Below are 19,823 nucleotides of genomic sequence, written 5' to 3'. Positions count from 1 at the left end.
CTCCCCCCATCCTCCTCCTTCCCCCCCCCTCCTCCTTCCCTCCCCCCCTCCTCCTCCTTCCCCCCCCTCCTCCTTCCCTCCCCCCCTCCTCCTCCTTCCCTCCCCCCATCCTCCTCCTTCCCCCCCCCTCCTCCTTCCCTCCCCCCCCCTCCTCCTTCCCTCCCCCCCCTCCTCCTCCCTCCTCCCCCCCCTCCTCCTTCCCTCCCCCCCCTCCTCCTTCCCTCTCCCCCCCCCCTCCTCCTCCTTCCCCCCCCCCTCCTCCTTCCCTCCCCCCCCCCCCCTCCTCCTTCCCTCCCCCCCCCTCTGCTAATCCCTCCCAGAGGGCTGTGGGGGGAGTGACCCTAGGACACAGGCTGCTGGCAGGCTGGTTCAGTCCCACTGGCAACATGCTTACAGCAACTGTGGATGTGTTTGCCTTTATATTGGTGTGTGAGTGACTGTGTGTGTGTGGCTGTACGTGCCACTCTGTTTGTATCTGTGTGTGTGTGTGTGTGTGTGTGCGATCCTGGCCCAGTCATGTTTCCATCCCCTGGTTAAGCCCCGGCTTAAGTAGCTAACTAAAGCGGATGTGCCTGTGACTGGAATAACCAGGCCAGGTAATATTACACAATTTCCACAGAGCGAAAAACACACAGAACTTAATCACAATTAAATGATTATTTCAGGTATTCGAACAGTGTGGGATTTCAGGTTCAGCAGCGTTCAGTAGCCACTGTGCAGCTGATCCTGAAGGAGAGACAGAGCTCAGTGGCGGAACCCACTGAGTGGCGGTTAGAGCTTCTGACTGTTCTAGAAGCATGCCGCTGAGTGTTCTAGAAGCATGCCGTGTTAGCACGCTGGCTAATCCAAGCAGTGGCATCTCTCTGCAGGTGTGTCTCTAAAGATTTGTGTGTCTACAGGTGTGTGTGTCTACAGGTGTGTGTGTGTGTGTATACAGGTGAGACTGCAGGTATGACACTGTTTCCTGTCTGTTACCTTGGTGCGGTCAGCTTTAGCTCAGCCAGCACATCCAGTCAGGGTCATATTAGGACCGTGGGACATCTCAGATGATCGACTGCTGACTCACCTGGGATTAGAGAGGGGGGAGGGGGGGGGAGAGGAAAGAGGGGGAGAGAGAGAGAGGGAAGTAAGGAATGGTGGAGAGAGGGGAGGGAATGAAAGATAAATAGAAAGAGAGAGAGTGAGAAAGATGGTTCTGTTTCTCCTAGCATGTCCAGTGTTCAAGTGTGTCAGTGGGAAGGCTGACAGGAGAACCTGCGTCATCTCACATCCCTGTGTGGCCGTCTCCTGCTGACCCGCACGCACATATCACAGACAGGTGCTTGAGGCAGGAGCGGGGTGAACCTGGACAGACTGGCTTTACCATTTCACATGCTGACGTGAGAGCCAACTCAGCCAAGCACTCCCAGAACGGGTCGGCCACGTCCAGCCAATAAAAACTAACATTGTAGGATATCTAGCTGGGTCTCAGCCCTACATTAAAAAGTACAATTTAAACCGTTACACTTTCTGCTCTAGGCCATTCTGTCGCCGCTGTCGCCTGGTTTGTTTTGTTTTTATTGATGAGGGTTCATCATCGCCCAACCCCAATCATTCCACAATTACTGATACTGTAACCTCAACGGCAAATGATACACACACGTTACATGCCGGTGTGACGTTTGGGGGACACCGTAAAACAGACCATAAATATCAGCGAGTATGACGATTAAAACAAGTTTTGTGAGGTGAGTGGTGGTTTGTAAAAAGCCTCAAAACTTTGATGTAGGGTAGATTTTATATTATAATATATGGTTATAATATATTACCCGTATATTATCTACACACTGACACCTAATAATAAAGAAGCGACGAAGGGCATGGTGACAACGTGTGAATGAGGCTGCAGTCCGGTCGGGTCTGATGAATTGAGTCTCGACATTCTTTCTGCGTCTTGGCTGAGAGACTCCCGGGGTCACGAGGCTCGTCTCGCGCTGATTGGTTCAGCTGCTCAGTCCTTAGCAACGCGCGTCTTTGTTTGTGGCGAGGCAGGTTGTGTGGCTCGCGTTGATGCCGCTTGTGTCCCGTCGCTGACTGCTCGCCTCCAAATCATCTGCTTCATCCGCGTTTTCCCGTTCCTTCTCTCTACGGGACTTTTTTACAGGACCGAGAGTAAGAATGAACGGAAATGGAGTTTGACATTTTTGGACACAAATTATTAGATGGGATTTTTAAGTTTTACGCACACAGCAACAATGAAGTAGTATTCCCCGTCTGTATGTGTTTGTACTCCTTCTAGAACGTCGTTTCAGGATGCCTGACGGAGAATCGATACAAATTACTAAATTGGTCAACGATACATAAATGTAAAAAAATACGAACTTTTTACCTTCTCCTGCTCAGCGTCGAGTCAATACTGGAAATACGCACTTACCCCACAGACGGGGCGATCTCTTCACAGCAGAGCTTCAAAAACAACCATATAAACCTCCACGAAAAATAAAAGTAGGCTATGGCAGACGAACATGATCAGTATGGAGCGTCCGAGTTTATAAAAGGTAACTGGATAGTCGGAGAGACCGATATCCGACGAGTAGTTTTGTAAGGAGGAACAGGGTGTATTGTCTACTCGTTGTTGGCTTGACTACCTGTTGCAGCCAGAACTTATCAAACATTCCTTATCGTTTTATTGTGAAACATGTCCCTCTTTAAATGTCAGTCTGTAAGTTTCCGTGTTCCGTTTTATTTATTCATGGTGTGTTTTGTATACAATCGGTGGTTTTGTTGGACAGTATCAAATTACATGAGGTTATTCGATCTATTTTTATTCTCTCATCCAGATCGGTTGTACTTCGCTACCCTCAGAAACAAACCAAAAACGACGTCCAGTGTCCACTACTTCAGCACCGACGACGAGTTTATCTATGAGAAGTGAGTATTTTTTTTCCGTTATTCTCTCGGAGCCAAGCTCGGATATGGGTCACCGGCAGATCAGTGACCGCGCGCTACGGGGCTCAGGATTGTAGTGACAACTGGTCGCGCGTGCAACTGATACTTGTAAATTCCATAATCCCTTAGATAATACAGTTCAATATATTTTTGTATTTATGTTGTAAGCTTTTCATTTCAATACTTATGTATCTCAGTTTAGAAAAAAACACACAGCCTATCTGGATTATGAACTTTAAGGATGTGGATGTCCTGTTCTCATGGACTGTGTGACCGTGTGTGTGTGTGTGTGTGTGTGTGTGTGTGTGTGTGTGTGTGTGTGTGTGTGCGTGCTTGCGTGAGTAGTTTCTATGCAGACTTCGGCCCTCTCAACCTGGCTATGCTGTACAGGTTCTGTTGCAAACTCAACAAGAAGCTCAAGGTACCCATCTCTGTGTGTTTATCACTACTCCTGTCAATTAATGTAATGTCACTGCCATGTAACAAGTGATGTTGTGCGTGTGTGCGTTTGTGCGTGTGCATGCGTGTGTGTGTCCCAGTCGTTCACACTGTCTAAGAGGAGAGTGGTGTACTACACGAGCTACGATCCCAAGAAGAGAGCTAACGCTGCTGTACTCATCGGTGCCTACGCTGTGAGTTACACACACACACACACACACTCAGACAGGTGCCTACGCTGTGAGTTACACACACACACACACACACACACACACTCAGACAGGTGCCTACGCTGTGAGTTACACACACACACACACACACTCAGACAGGTGCCTACGCTGTGAGTTACACACACACACACACACACTCAGACAGGTGCCTACGCTGTGAGTTACACACACACACACACTCAGACAGGTGCCTACGCTGTGAGTTACACACACACACACACACACACACACACACTCAGACAGGTGCCTACGCTGTGAGTTACACACACACACACACTCACACCTTCAGACAAGTGCCTACGCTGTGAGTTACACAAACACACACACACCCTCAGACAGGTGCCTACACTGTGAGTTACACACACACACACACACACACACACACACACACACACACCCTCAGACAGGTGTGTAAGTCTCTTGCTGTTCCAGGTGATCTACTTGAAGAGGAGCCCAGAGGAGGTCTACAGGACTCTGATCAGCAGCAACAACACTGCTTACCTGCCCTTCAGGTACACACACACACACTGCTTACCTGCCCTTCAGGTACACACTCACACACACTGCTTACCTGCCCTTCAGGTACACACACACACACACACACACTGCTTACCGCCCACATCAAAAGTTACAACATCTCAGTTACCTGACACAGTGAACAAAATACAATACATACATTTAAACACACATGCACACACACCCACACGATTACACAACTGCACAAATACACACACAATTACATGAACAATTACACAGCTACACTTACTGCAGTGCCAAATGGGCAGAGTTTAAAACGTTGGCATTTGTTCCACTGTCTCCATGGTGCCAGGCAAGATCAGTTGAGCACAGATTAATGCCCCAGAACGGATTTCAGATAAATGTATTAGCCTAGGCTGTCTGTGACTCAGACAACTTAGTGATTTTGTCATTGTTGGAGATGATCTCTGTGTGTGTGTGTGTGTGTGTGTGTGTGTGTGTGAGGGTCTGTGTGTATGTGTGTGTGTATATATGCTGTTTCCATCATCACATTTACAGTAATGCAGATCTCATTCCAGATTTATACGATACTTGATTAGTGACATCGCTTTTTCTTCAGATTACTCCAGATTACTCCATGCGTGTTGGATTAAATTGAAGTTGTGATGTTTCACTAAGTAGCTGTGTAGTCGGTCATTCAGGGTGACTGTATCAGGCTACAGAAAAGCTGGGTTGAACTTTGTTACTGAGATGGGTCTAGCTCAGTGGTTAGAGCATTTGACTGCAGATGAAGAAATTGCAGGTTCTAATGCCCCCTATGCTTGCATATAAGTGTCCATGTGTGTTGCTCTTGAACTGACTGTCAGTTAAGAAGTTAAACTGCATGCACCTCTGTATCACATTAACCACACTACTGGAGACACTAGGCGACGGTCCCTGTATTTCCAGGGTTTAGTATGATATTTCTAGCTAGCAGAGTGAAAACAGGATGCGCCGTAGAGAGGTTGTTGTGTTGTTTATTTGTTCCCAATAATTGGTGTGAATGGGCAGTTATCCTCCCTAGAGATATGCTGCAAATCGTGACTTATCCAGCCTTTTGTCGTGACATGAATATGAACACACATGCACACAAACTTAAACAGACTTTAATTGGCACACACAAAAACAAGCTCACACACACTCAAGCATACTTGTGAATAGGCACACACACACATACTCTCAGTCCTGTGTGTGTGTGTGAGAGAGGTCCATATGGTGTGTGACGCGCTGGGCAGCCTCTGATCCTGCTGCTCTGTTAGCAGCTTATCAGAAGCTCAGCCGGGACTAGAACTGGGACTGGATCTAGAACCCGGGACTAGACATAGAACTGGGACTGGATCTAGAACCTGGGACTAGACCTAGAACTGGGACTGGATCTAGAACCTGGGACTAGACCTAGAGTCTGGGACTAGACCTGGGACTGGATCTAGAACCTGGGACTAGACCTGGGACTGGACCTAGAACTGGGACTGGATCTAGAACATTGGACTGGACCTAGAACTGGGACTGGAACCTTGGATGCTCTCTATGCTCTAAATGGTGTAACACCAGGTTATTTCTGACAGAATTTAAAAAAAATGTTTAATTTTACTCTCCCCCCTCCCTCCTCTCCTTCCTCTCCCCCCTCCCTCCTCTCCTTCCTCTCCCTCCTCTCCCCCCAGGGATGCTGCCATGGGGGAGTGCACCTACAACCTGACTGTCCTCAACTGTCTCCAGGGAATACGCAAGGTAAACAACACCAACAACATCACCATGGTAAACAACATCATCACCATGGTGAACAACAACATCATCACCATGGTGAACAACAACATCACCACCATGGTAAACACCACCACCACACGGTCAGCCAGCAGCATTACTGGGTCTAGTCAGTTCAGATAGGATCACAACTGGAGCTTGAACCTGCAGTGTTGAAACAGGAGAAAACCGTCTGAATGACATCACAGGACTATCAGATTCCCCCTCTCTCTCTTTCCATTGCTAATCCTTTAGTCCTGTTAAAGTCCACGGAGAGAAGAGGATATGAAGGGGAGGGGGGAGGGAAGAGAGGATGCTATGAAACAGCTGGTGTTACTTAACAGGGTTTTAGTCCTCTCTTTGTGTGTGTCTCTCTCTGTGTGTGTGTGTGTGTGTCTCTCTCTCTCTGTGTGTGTGTCTCTGTGTGTGTGTGTGTGTCTCTCTCTCTCTCTCTGTGTGTCTCTGTGTGTGTGTGTGTGTGTGTGTGATACAGGCCTTACAGTACGGGTTCTTCAACTTTGGGGCGTTTGACGTGGAGGAGTACGAGCATTATGAGGTGTGTCTCTCTCCATCCCTCCCCCCTCTCTCTCTCTATCTCTCTCTCCCTCTCACTCTCTTCCCCTGTGTGTGTGTGTGTGTGTGTAGCGGGTGGAGAACGGAGACATGAACTGGATCATTCCGGGGAAGATCATGGCCTTCAGTGGACCCCACCCTCGCAGCAAGATAGAGAGCGGTAACACACACCTGTTCCTCACCACACCTGCCACTGTGTGTGTGTGTATATCTGTGTGTGTATAGAAATAGAAATACACAAACACGCAAATATAAGTACACACACTGTCTTTATATGTGTGTGTTTCCGTGTGTGTCCAGGCTACCCCCTGCACGCCCCGGAGGCCTACTTCCCGTACTTCCACCAGAACAACGTGACAAGCGTGGTGCGTCTCAACAGGAAGCTGTACGACGGACGGCGCTTCCTGGAGGGCGGCTTCGAGCACCACGACCTGTTCTTCGTGGACGGGACCACGCCCAGCGACCTGGTCACACGCAGGTTCCTGAGCGTGTGTGAGACGGCAGGCGGGGCCGTGGCTGTGCACTGCAAAGGTGAGGAGGGAGAGGGTGGGGCGAGGGAGAGGGTGTGGGGTGAGGGAGAGGGTGTGGGGCGAGGGAGAGGGTGGGGCGAGGGAGAGGGTGTGGGGTGAGGGAGAGGGTGGGGCGAGGGAGAGGGTGGGGCGAGGGAGAGGGTGTGGGGCGAGGGAGAGGGTGGGGCGAGGGAGAGGGTGGGGCGAGGGAGAGGGTGTGGGGCGAGGGAGAGGGTGGGGCGAGGGAGAGGGTGGGGCGAGGGAGAGGGTGGGGCGAGGGAGAGGGTGTGGGGCGAGGGAGAGGGTGGGGCGAGGGAGAGGGTGTGGGGTGAGGGAGAGGGTGTGGGGCGAGGGAGAGGGTGGGGCGAGGGAGAGGGTGTGGGGCGAGGGAGAGGGTGGGGCGAGGGAGAGGGTGGGGCGAGGGAGAGGGTGTGGGGCGAGGGAGAGGCGAGGGAGAGGGTGTGGGGCGAGGGAGAGGGTCTGGGGCGAGGGAGAGGGTGTGGGGCGAGGGAGAGGGTGGGGCGAGGGAGAGGGTGTGGGGCGAGGGAGAGGGTGGGGCGAGGGAGAGGGTGTGGGGCGAGGGAGAGGGTGGGGCGAGGGAGAGGGTGTGGGGCGAGGGAGAGGGTGTGGGGCGAGGGAGAGGGTGGGGCGAGGGAGAGGGTGTGGGGCGAGGGAGAGGGTGAGGCGAGGGAGAGGGTGGGGCGAGGGAGAGGGTGTGGGGCGAGGGTGGGGCGAGGGAGAGAGAGAGGGTGGGGCGAGGGAGAGGGTGAGGCGAGGGAGAGGGTGGGGCGAGGGAGAGGGTGGGGCGAGGGAGAGGGTGTGGGTGTGGGGCGAGGGAGAGGGTGAGGCGAGGGAGAGGGTGGGGCGAGGGAGAGGGTGTGGGGCGAGGGAGAATGTTGGTCCGTGGGGGCAGAGGGTTAAGCACTGTTAACCTGTGTCACGACCCCCTGCCTCTCCCTGTCCAATCACAGCCGGCCTGGGCCGTACTGGCACTCTGATTGGCTGCTACCTGATGAAGCACTTCCGGTTCACGGCAGCGGAGGCCGTCGCATGGATCAGAATCTGCAGACCAGGATCCATCATCGGACCCCAGCAGAGCTTCCTGGAGGAGTGAGCACAACATCAACACAACATTCACAACTTCAACACAACATGCACAACTTCAACACTACATTCACAACATCAACACAAAATTCACAACTTCAACACAACATTCACAACTTCAACACAACATTCACAACTTCAACGCAACATTCACAACTTCAACACTACATTCACAACTTCAACACTACATTCACAACTTCAACACAACATTCACAACTTCAACACAACATTCACAACATCAACACTACATTCACAACAAAACAACATCAACATAACAACATCAACACTACATTCACAACACAACAACAACATCAACACAACAACATCAACACAACAACAACATCAACACAACAACATCAATACAACAACATCAACACAACAACAACATCAACACAACAACATCAACACAAACATTCACAACACAGATCAACACAACAACAATATGAACCAAACAGAACAGCACACTGTTGAACACAATGCAAACACATCTGAACAGTAGTGATACCAAACCCCTTATGTGTCCTCCCTCCTCCCTCTCTCACCCCCTCACCTGGCTCCGCCCCTCCAGGAAGCAGCACAGCCTGTGGATTCAGGGGGATGTGTATCGCTCCAAACAGAAGCAACATCATGTGACGCAACAGCGCGGTCACCAGCGGCAACAGCAGCCGGCCCTTCCCCCCCCGACACAGTCGGAACACTCCCACCCCCTACGACGGTGTGACTTCACTCTAGCTTCTGGAGGCTTCCACGTCCATGTTTAGTTCGTTCAGCGGATGCTTTCATGTGTGGTGCTGGTAGAGAGCACAGCAGGAGGTCAGGGATCAGAAGTGAGCCGTTCTAACGGGGCTGTGGAGGTCAGGGATCAGAAGTGAGCCGTTCTAACGGGGCTGTGGAGGTCAGGGCCCAGCGTGTGACTGTGTCCCTGTGTGTCTGCAGGTGTCTGATGTCCAGCATGGAGGAGCTGTCCATCAGCAGCACTGTGAGCAGCTCTCTGGGCCTGGAGGGGGGGGGGCCCACGGGGGGGCTCACCCAGGGAGACCGGCTCCGAGCCCTCAAGGGACGACGCTTGTCCAGATCCCTAGCCCCCGTGAGGTAGGAGGAGGGGGGGTTGCTGTCTGTGTGTCTGTCTGCCTGTCTGTCTGCCTGTCTGTGTGTGTCTGTCTGCCTGTCTGTCTGTCTGCCTGTGTGTCTGTCTGCCTGTGTGTCTGTCTGTCTGCCTGTCTGTCTTTGTGTGTGTGTGTGTATACTGTGTGTACAATGTGTGTGTGTGTGTGTGTGAACCAAGTGAAAAGGCTGAAGTCATCCCTATTAGTCATGTGACCAGACAGAGGTGCTCTCACATTTATAAACATCCACAACATCTGGCTCGTGTATTCATATAGCTCAGCGGTACAGAACGGGACTGCAAATCTATACATATATACAGTATTTATCAACATCTATACACTTGTATATCTAGATGTCCCAGGTCTCAAATCCCCCCTCCCCTCCTCACTGCCTCTCGTTGGCATCTCCTAAACAAACACAGGATCGTTCATCACGTTCTGGGTCCGTAGACGTGTAGTTGCCGTGTCAGACCAGCAGGGGGCGGTGTGTTTCCTCGTCTTGACGCGCTGGACTTCCTGTGTCCTCCCAGGTTCACCCAGGGGTCCATCTCCCCCCCCCGCTCCTCCAAAGTCCCCCTGCCCTCCTTCTCCTCCTCCTCCAGGAGCTCCTCATCAGCCACGTACCTCAAAAGGTGTGTGTGAGTGTGTACGTTTGTGTGTTTGTGTTCACGTGTGTCTGTGTTTATGTGTTTGTTCGTGTGTGTTCAGTGTTCGTGTGTGTTCAGTGTTCGTGTGTGTTCAGTGTTCGTGTGTGTTCAGTGCTCGTGTGTGTTCAGTGTTCGTGTTTTTCTGTGCTTTTTGTGTTTTGAGTTTTGCGTTTGTGAATTTTGAGTTGTTGTCTTTTATACGTGTCGTCCTTTCACCTCCCTCTCTCTCTCCAGTCCCTTCAGTCTGAGCATGTTCGGCAGTAAGCCTTCAGTGATTCGCTAACGCCCCGGTCACCATGGTTATCGCTGACCCAGATCCAACATGCAGGGACTTCCTGGGGGACAGGAAGTACCTGTGGACAGGAAGGGGCCGAGGTGAGGCCCAGTATGCATCTAGAGTGCTATTGATGAGGATATTGTTTTCATATGTGCATATGGAATATGGATATTGATATATTGGTAATTTTGTTGCTATGAGATAATATGAATCAAGGACTCGTGAATGTATTCTCTGATTCTCTGTATCGATCAGGGCATATTTTTTATGTGTACACTGTTCAACCTTTATTTTTGTTTTGATCTGTAAATGCTGGAGATCTAAAGCTATTTTTGCACGTGTGAATACAGATTTGGATTTGGAACTGATTCTTGTTCAGTATCTTTTATTTAAAGGTTTGAAGTGGATGACCCTGTTCTAGACAGGACTGAGATGTGAACTTTGTTTGTAAAGTTTTGTTTTTGTATGTTCTATGCCAACTCTAATATACAGACATACCAACCTACACACACATACAATTGCAGATGGTACTGACATCAAATTACCAGACATGTTTCCACGCCAACAGAAGCCGTGGCAACCTAACACCAGAGATGTGATTTAGACTCTCGTAGACCGTCTCTAGACCTTCTCTAGACCGTCTCAAGACTGTCTCTAGACCTCTAGATATAGCAGTCCTATCAGTGTACCAAGACACACACACACAACAGATGTATGGTAATCATGACAGAAGTGTTTGTGTCACTGTGGTGATCGGGTTAATCATTGATTCTTGTTGACAGAGATAGTACTAGGAATCCTCTCACACATTCCTCAGATAAGGAATAACACACACACACAGTCAGGCCCAGAGTGCCCATCGGTAGAATTCCCGGTGGGCCGATCTGCCCGCTCATAAATTGGGCCGGCAGATGGCCTGCTTTCTCTTTGTTTTTTCACACACGAATAAAACAATATGTGTTAAGTTTGTTAAGTTACTGTGTGACTGATAAGTAAGCTAATAGGCTACACTAGGTTTTAATTTAAATATGCGCATGATCAGACCGTGCATTAAAAAGTGCCGTTTTCAGTTGTCGCGCATGCTCTCTTTCTCAAACACAAGTAAACACACCAACCACCATAATGTTATTTTTACATAAATCTCAAAAATCAATTTTGCATTGAAATTAATGCAAAAAAATCTGCACACTCGCATTAACGTGATGTTCCGATTTCACCTCACATCAAAACCTTGCCTTGGTCCTAGGTTCGGGTTAAGTGAGGTGTGTGTTTGCTGCCCAGGAGCTCCCAGTTCCTCTGAAGGACTGGAGAGTGGTTCAGAGTGGTTCAGCCCGGACCATGCTGGCCTGCCCTGCATGCACACCCTGGGAACCCAGCCTGACTGCTGTTTGAACAAGGTCCACACACCTGCAGGCTCTGTTTACAGAGGACAGCTCAGTGGCACTAATCTGAAACATTAAAAGTGGAATATTTCATAATATATATAATTCAATGTAATATGACAACAATGAACAGTTATGATATTATTCTAATAAGAATTGAATGGAAATGAAATAAGAAATGTGATATAGATTTTGATTGGGCTAACGTCTGTATGTTGGTAACACCATTATCAGTCTTGTGTGTTTTTAAAATAACAATCAATCATTGTTTAATATTTGCTCTGGGTGGAAAAAATCTTGCCGGTCGGTTCATGCTGATAAATATACAGACTCAAATACAGTCAAATAAACAGTAACACGAACAGTCTCCTGACTCTGGGTCTGAACAGGAAATATATTGGATTCACATATGAAGAAAGAGGAAGTTAGTCTTATTTTAGCAGCACCCAGACATGCCTCACACAGAATCAGATCCTCTGTCCTTAGGTCAAGCATCTCAACGGTGCTGCCCCCCCCCCCCCCCCGAACTGAATTCTTTCATAAACAGCATAATTTCTTGAATCATTTGAACTGGGAGTCAGGTGGCTGAGCGGTTAGGGAATCGGGCTAGTAATCTGAAGGTTTCCAGTTCGATTCCCGACCGTGCCAAATGACGTTGTGTCCTTGGGCAAGGCACTTCACCCTACTTGCCTCGGGGGGAATGTCCCTGTACTTACTGTAAGTCGCTCTGGATAAGAGCGTCTGCTAAATGACTAAATGTAAATGTAACTGCATTGTGACAGGCTCAACTGCTGTTCTAGAACTCGTTATCAAGGTTTCGTTGGAATCTGTTTGTCAGCATTCCACTGAGGGTCACGATAAAGGACTCGGGGTCCAGCCGTGTGGTTCTATGTTCTGATTCTCGGTTCCACATTCTGTTCCCTGTGCATGGTTCTGTAGCCTCTCACACCGACACACCACACCTTCCGGCTCTGCAGCAGCCTGTTGTCGTGGTCACTCCTTCGCCAGGGTTACCGTGGTTCAGTGTACTTTCATAATCTGCTTTTGTCCTGGCCAACCCTTTGAAAAGCTGGTAGACACACACACACACGCATACTGTACACACACACACAGACGTAATCTTAGATGGCCTTGACTAACGTATATTGGACTGTGCTCTTACACACACAGACACACATCTGCGTGGATGTCCTTGACTTACACATGTTGGACTGTGAACCTGTCCTGGACACACAACATAAACCTCCAACCTCAGCCATACAACATGTATGTCCACACAATCATGAACATGCTTGCTTCCATTCACCTGCAGTCCCCTCTCCTCTTTATTAGGGTCCCCGTCCTGGTCCACTAAACTGTTTCCTTATCTGGCTCCCTGGATGTGGGATGATGGCAGGTTACTGCACAGACAGGAAGGCTCTCCATAACCTAGACTTTATGAATGTGTTCACAGGTATGTTTATATACACACTCCTCTTATGTGTCCATATATGTCTGGGCTTCTAACACCGGCTGTGTTGTGAACCCCTAAGGGGTGTGTGTGTGAGGACGAGTTTCGTTTGAGTGTCTGAATTCCATTGTTATGTCAGACCACACACACACAGACAGAGATATTCCGCTGTACAAATGTATCGACTTTTATTGACATATTTTTCATACAGTGTACAAAACAAAGACACCAAAGGACATTCAACGTCACGTCTAAGAACACGTTCTCTCCCAATCAGACAGGAAATACTTTATGGCTTGCTACAGGGAACTCAGGTCTTCAGACACAAACACACAACACTGGTGAGGACAAAACAAAAAAACAGAAGAACTCTGAGGTGTGTTCTAGGTGGAACCCCTTTTGGTACAGAACCTTCTTCAGAAAAACAGCCCGGGATCCTGACAAAAACTTTTGGTTCTCCCTCAGGGGATGACTGGGCTGGAGGAACCCTTTGCAGTTCTATCTGAGTGGATCTAGGTTCTGTCACGGCGATGGGAGTCCAGAGACTGACCTCAGGAGAGAACGCCTTATCTTCTGTCTGACTTCCACAGAAGCTGAACGAGGAACCGTCTGACGTCACTGTTCAAAGGCTGAGGTCAACCCTGCTGTCATGGCAACACAGGCGTTCCCAAGCTGACAGAAATATCACTGATAAACGGTCTCTCCTCTCGTCTCTAGAGAACTAGAATGCCCTTCCAAAACTAGAAACCATGGATTTATCTGAAAACGTGTCGAGTTACACAGATGTGTTAAGTACATTAAAAGACCCAGGTTTTAAATACCACAACTAAGTTAAATAAGTGTCTTTTAACTAACTTAACAGATGTGTGGAATCACTCGACATTTCGAAATGTGTCTGGGCCAATTTCACTGTCTACCTCCTAAAGAACCACAATATGTTTTTCTCCTAATAGCTGAGATGTGGTTCCTTTGGGATGTGTCTAGTGGCACTAAACACACACCACTCCTCGACTGATCCCAGAAACACTGTTAGAACAACACACTTCTGATCGTTGATCTCCTGCTGTACTCTCTACAGGTACTATTTGTACGTCATACCACAAACATGGTGTGTTTGACTTCAGTTGTTTGTGCAGGAGCAATATAAAGACAAAAAACACATTCAACATCACCTATATACACTCTCTCTCTCTCTTTCTCTCTCTCGCTCTCTCTCTCTCTCTCTCTCTCTCTCTCTCTCTCTCTCTCTCTCTCTCTCTCTCTCTCTCTCTCTCTCTCTCTCTCACACACACACACACACTCACATGCACACTAATACACATCCTGGATATCTACAAATACTATTTACACATCGTTATGCACAAGATTCAGTCAGACCCAGAGAGTCCATCTCTCCAGTCCACTCTTCGCCTCTTATTGGCTCTTCAGCTTGTACCTGAAGTCCACATCATAGGTGGGCTGGAGGATGCCCAGGCCGGCACGTGATTGGTCGAGGGGCGGGACCTTGACGGCAGGGTCCAGCAGCTCCATGTGGAAGTAGGACAGCGCCAGAGCCAGGAACTGCTTGATCTCGTGGACAGCGAAGAAGCGCCCGGGACACTTGGTGACGCCCGAGCCGAAGGGCATGTAGAAGTAACGCAGCTTCCGGCCGCTGCGGTAGAAGGTGGTCTTCTCCTGACCGCTCTCGTCCAGGTAGCGGTCGTACTTGTACTCCTGGAGAGGAGGGAGGAGGGGGAGGAGGGAGGAAAGAGGGGGAGGAGAATGTGGAGGAGTTGACGTTAGAATTTGGCCCTGATCCCTAGTCCCTGATCCCTCATCCCTGGCCTCACAGAGGTGAAGGTATCATATTCTTTTCTATCTTGTTCCATCCATCCATGTTCTCCTGCAGGTTCTCACCTGGGGGTCCTCGTAGATCTCGGGGTCAAAGTGCACCATTGGGGGGTAGAGGGCGATGACGTCGTCCTTGCGGATGTGATAGGACTCCTGGTTGTCGAGTTGGAGCAGGAAGTCTTCCTTAGCGACGCGGACGTTGAGCGAGGCGCTGGAGAGACGCATGGCCTCCTTGATGATGCTGTCTGCAAGGGGGAGGAGCCACAGGTCAGAGGTCAGGTCAACGGACAAAAACCCTAACCCTAACAACTTGAACAACTAACAACCCCCTCCCCCCGACCCCCCCCCCCCCCCTCCCCCCTCCCCCCCCCTAACCCCCCCCCCCCTCCCCGCAAGAGGATCTTACCCAGCACAGGCATGCTGTCCAGCTGCTCCCTGCTCAGAGTCAGCGTGGGGTTATTAGGGTCTGGCTTCTGACCGGAACCTTCCAGAATGTTCTGTACTTCCTTACTGGCAGCCTCCATCGCAGCTGGGCTCCTGCGCACACGCACGATACGTTGTTATGTGTGGAAACGTTGCAAAAGACGCTGAGCTCATTCCTTATCTCCTCAATGGAGCTTCTATCTGTAATCGGCAGTTATCTAAAAATAGGCTTACTCTTAAGATAGCTGCAACACACACACACACAAACACACACACACGCACTCTCACTCCCATCCACACACACATTCACACTAACACACAGTCGTTCAATGTTCTGTTCTGCAAACATTTTGTTCATTTTCAAGGTTGTCTGAAGAAGTCTCACATTAGCCACAGTGTGTGTGTGTCTAAGCATGTGCGTGTGTCTGTGTCTAACCATGTGTGTTTGTGTCTAACCATGTGTGTGTGTGTCTAAGCGTGTGCGTGTGTCTGTGTCTAACCATGTGTGTTTGTGTCTAACCATGTGTGTGTGTGTCTAAGCGTGTGCGTGTGTCTGTGTCTAACCATGTGTGTTTGTGTCTAACCATGTGTGTGTGTGTCTAAGCGTGTGCGTGTGTCTGTGTCTAACCATGTGTGTTTGTGTCTAACCATGTGTGTGTGTGTCTAAGCGTGTGCGTGTGTCTGTGTCTAACCATGTGTGTGTGTGTCTAACCATGTGTGTGTGTGTCTAAGCGTGTGTGTGTCTAAGCGTGTGTGTGTCTAAGCGTGTGTGTGTACCTGATCATGTAGAGCAGGCTCCAGAAGGTAGCAGGCAGGGTGTTGGCTTGTGAGGCCCACAGCAGAGCCACGTGGGTCCGGGCCTTGCTCAGGTCGTTAAAGGTGGACAGGGCGTCGTTCAGCAGGATCCTCATGGAGATCAGGTCCGACAGGTTCTCCCTCCTGCTCAGGTTCTCCGCCAGCATGGTCTTGGCCAGCTTCTCCCTGGCCGAGTACCCGCTCTGGAACACGTGGATGGGCAGTCCGGCCACCAGCGCTGGGAAGATCTTATCGAACTCCTTGAAGTTCTCCAGGGCGTTGAGGACCAGGGCCTTCTGCGCCTGCCTCCGGGACTGGCTCTCCTCCTGACCCAGCTCGCGGCCGAACAGCGTCAGGTAGCCGGACTCGAACATGACCTTGTAGCAGAAGGCGAAGATGCCGTCGACCTCCCAGCCGTGGTCGCTGCGGGCGGGGAGGGTGTCGGACGTGAGCATGACGGTCTGCAGGTGGTCCATCATGGTACCGATGAGGGCGGGAAGGGCCTCGCCCTGCAAGGTCTTCAGGAAGGTGTGGTGGAGGTTCTCCGTGGTGTGGCCGTGACGGGGGTCGAAGCTGTCGTGACCGAACGCCTGTGGGAGGGGGGGAGGAGGGGAGGGCAGGGAGAGGGGGGGGGGGAGGTGGAGGGGGGAGGATAGGAAGGGGAGATGAGGGCGAGAGATAAAGAGAAAGAGATGAGCTGTGGTTTTTCTCTCTATGGCTCCAAGAAACTAAAAACTATTCAACCACACAACACAACCGTAAAAATACTTAAAAATAGTAGTTGAAAATAGTTGAATTTGTGTTTGTCCGCAGCGTACCTTGACCGAGGTGGCAAAGTGGAACTTCCTCCAGTCCAGGTGTCGCCCCTGGCGGATGACTGAGTGGTAAGAGAAAGGATCACACAGGAAGTGGATGTACTTCCCTGCGATCCTACAGGTGAAGATGTGCCCGTACTTCTTCTGCCGGCTGCGCAGGAACTCCAGGGGGTTGGCCCCGAACTGCAGGGCACAGCCCAGGTAGGGGATGAGCCCATTCTCCACCGGAGGTTCTCCAGGTTGCCTGGAGGTCAGGTAAGACATTCAGAACTCTGATCCTCTGGTGGTGTTGTGTTGTTGTAAGCTGTCTGAACAGGATTGCTGTGGAACGCTATGACATCACTATGGAACATAGCAACGCCCCCTACGGAACATAGCAACGCCCCCTACGGAACATAGCAACGCCCCCCTACGGAACATAGCAACGCCACCTACGGAACATCACTTAGGAACTCGACAAATCCCCACCAGATTAAAGCGAAGTGAAACATTCTTACCTAACAATTGATCAACAGTGGCGACCAGCCAATCAGGAGTGCTCTGCTAACTAGACCTGTTTCAGAGTGAGCACCATCGCTCCGAGAAGCACTTCAGGACTAATACACTTGGATTCCTAGCCTGGGGCCATGTTCTCCTGTCTGGAGCTGGTGCACGCCACCAGTACTGAACACACTGCAGGATGCACCCAGTTAACAGAGAACACAGTCCTACTGCAGTTCCTCTCATACATGCTTCAACACGAGCGTATGGGCGTGTGGTGTGTGTGTGTGGTGTGTGTGGTGTGTGGTGTGTGTGAGTGTGGTGTGTGTGGTGTGTGTGGTGTGGTGTGTGTGTGTGGTGTATGTGAGTGTGTGTGTGTGTGGTGTGTGTGGTGTGGTGTGTGTGTGTGTGTGTGTGGTGTGTGTGTGTGTGTGTGTGGTGTGTGTGGTGTGGTGTGTGTGTGTGTGTGTGTGTGTGTGTGTGTGGTGTGTGTGGTGTGGTGTGTTTGGTGTGGTGTGTGTGTGTGTGGTGTGTGTGTGTGTGGTGTGTGTGGTGTGGTGTGGTGTGTGTGTGTGTCTGTGTGTGTGTGTGTGTGTGTGGTGTGTGTGGTGTGGTGTGTGTGTGTGTGTGTGTGGTGTGTGTGTGTGTGTGTGTGGTGTGTGTGGTGTGGTGTGTTTGGTGTGGTGTGTGTGTGTGTGGTGTGTGTGTGTGTGGTGTGTGTGGTGTGGTGTGTGTGTGTGTGTGTGGTGTGTGTGGTGTGGTGTGGTGCGTTTGGTGTGGTGTGTGTGGTGTGGTGTGTGTGTGTGTGGTGTGTGTGGTGTGTGTGGTGTGTGTGTGTGTGGTGTGTGTGGTGTGTTTGGTGTGTGTGTGTGTGGTGTGTGTGGTGTGTGTGGTGTGTGTGTGTGTGGTGTGTGTGGTGTGTGTGGTGTGTTTGGTGTGTGTGTGTGTGGTGTGTGTGTGTGTGGTGTGTGTGGTGTGTGTGTGTGTATGTGTGTGGTGTGTGTGGTGTGTGTGTGTGTGAGCAGCTGCAGTGCTTCCTGTCTGGATTCTGGGGGCCCTCTTGAGAAAACAACGACACACCCAGCAGGTTCTTAACTCCCACTGGCAGTAAATCTGTCCTGGTGTGGTGATGGCATGAGGCTCCTCTCCAGCCTGCAGGAGAAGCCCAGACTGGCACAAGCACAGAACCTGCCCAGCCACAGACACACACTAGGTGTGACTGGTGTGACAGTGACACAAAGTAAACCGAAAGGGGACATTAATGACGCATGGAAGGACAGCAGCCACACAATGACACAACCTCTGTTGGAACACACATGGCTTGGAGCCCGTGTTCTGGCTCTCATATGCAGTAGAATGTCACCTTCAACTCGAATAAGATTTCAAAGCTAAACTTACTGCCACCCGGATCTATCATCTGGTTACTTCCTGATCAGATGAAAGCGTTGTCTCATAAGCATTAGATTCCAGAATTCTGACACTAACTGCACAATGAAAGCATTCCAGAATTCTGACACTGTAACTGCAGAAGGAAAACATTCCAGAATTGTACAAGCATGGGATTCCTGAGTTGCGCCAGAAGTTCTGATTCTAGAACTCAGAACCCTGAACGCTAGCTCACAACTCAGAGAGCTCCAGCAGAGAGGAGAGCAGAGAGAGGAGAGAGAGGATAGCAGAGAGAGAGAGGAGAGAGGAGAGCAGAGAGAGAGAGGAGAGAGGAGAGCAGAGAGAGAGGAGAGAGGAGAGCAGAGAGAGAGAGGAGAGAGGAGAGCAGAGAGAGAGAGGAGAGAGGAGAGCAGAGAGAGAGAGGAGAGCAGAGAGAGAGAGGAGAGAGGAGAGGAGAGCAGAGAGAGAGAGGAGAGAGAGAGGAGAGAGGAGAGCAGAGAGAGAGAGGAGAGAGGAGAGCAGAGAGAGAGAGGAGAGAGGAGAGCAGAGAGAGAGAGGAGAGAGAGAGAGGAGAGAGGAGAGCAGAGAGAGAGGAGAGCAGAGAGAGAGAGGAGAGAGGAGAGGAGAGCAGAGAGAGAGAGGAGAGAGGAGAGCAGAGAGAGCAGAGGGAGAGCAGAGAGAGCAGAGAGAGAGAGGAGAGAGAGAGAGGAGAGGAGAGAGGAGAGCAGAGAGAGAAAGGAGAGAGGAGAGCAGAGAGAGAGAGCAGAGAGGAGAGCAGAGAGAGAGAGGAGAGAGAGAGAGGAGAGAGGAGAGCAGAGAGAGAGAGAGAGAGAGAGAGGAGAGAGGAGAGCAGAGAGAGAGAGGAGAGCAGAGGAGAGGGTTTCTTACCGGTGTCTTATCCCCAGAGCGAGCCACAGGCAGCAGCACAGTGCCACCACCATGGCCCAGATGAGAGCGATGCTGAGGATCATGGTGCAGGAAACAGTGTTAGCTGCTAACACTAAAGACTACAGAGATTCTCCTGCAGGCGCTAGCACACCGGTACACCAGCTGTCAGGAAGATCACACAGCAGGAAGGAGGTCAGAACCAGGACAAGGACCAAGACCAGGACCAGAACCAATACCAAGACCAGGGTAAATGTAGAGGAAACTGTCTCCTAAGGCACCGATGGAGTATCTTGCAGAGACTCGGTG

General features: G+C 50.5%; 2 protein-coding genes across 2 annotated transcripts; one reads left to right on the top strand and one right to left on the bottom strand.

Annotated features, from left to right (window-relative positions):
- The first annotated feature begins 2,032 nt into the window (after positions 1-2,032).
- LOC134036857 (dual specificity protein phosphatase CDC14AB-like) lies at positions 2,033-10,436 on the top strand. Its single transcript, XM_062481985.1, has 14 exons — positions 2,033-2,537; positions 2,820-2,910; positions 3,274-3,349; positions 3,468-3,560; positions 4,029-4,108; positions 5,774-5,840; positions 6,346-6,408; positions 6,498-6,585; positions 6,726-6,956; positions 7,906-8,044; positions 8,607-8,753; positions 8,975-9,130; positions 9,675-9,776; positions 10,026-10,436. Exons 1-14 carry the CDS (start codon positions 2,492-2,494, stop codon positions 10,072-10,074), a joined length of 1,428 nt encoding a protein of 475 aa, XP_062337969.1. The 5' UTR covers positions 2,033-2,491; the 3' UTR covers positions 10,075-10,436.
- A 2,627-nt stretch (positions 10,437-13,063) lies between these two features.
- LOC134036803 (cytochrome P450 7A1) lies at positions 13,064-19,823 on the bottom strand. The gene is made up of 6 exons (XM_062481901.1): positions 19,518-19,823; positions 16,767-17,007; positions 15,931-16,538; positions 15,137-15,267; positions 14,797-14,975; positions 13,064-14,613 (listed from the first exon to the last, which is right to left on the bottom strand). Exons 1-6 carry the CDS (start codon positions 19,598-19,600, stop codon positions 14,314-14,316), a joined length of 1,542 nt encoding a protein of 513 aa, XP_062337885.1. The 5' UTR covers positions 19,601-19,823; the 3' UTR covers positions 13,064-14,313.

Source organism: Osmerus eperlanus, chromosome 16, assembly GCF_963692335.1.
Source record: "Osmerus eperlanus chromosome 16, fOsmEpe2.1, whole genome shotgun sequence".
Classification (NCBI taxonomy): Eukaryota; Metazoa; Chordata; class Actinopteri; order Osmeriformes; family Osmeridae; genus Osmerus; species Osmerus eperlanus.
Note: the sequence above shows the minus strand (reverse complement) of the source record. Positions and strands in the feature narration are given on the sequence as shown.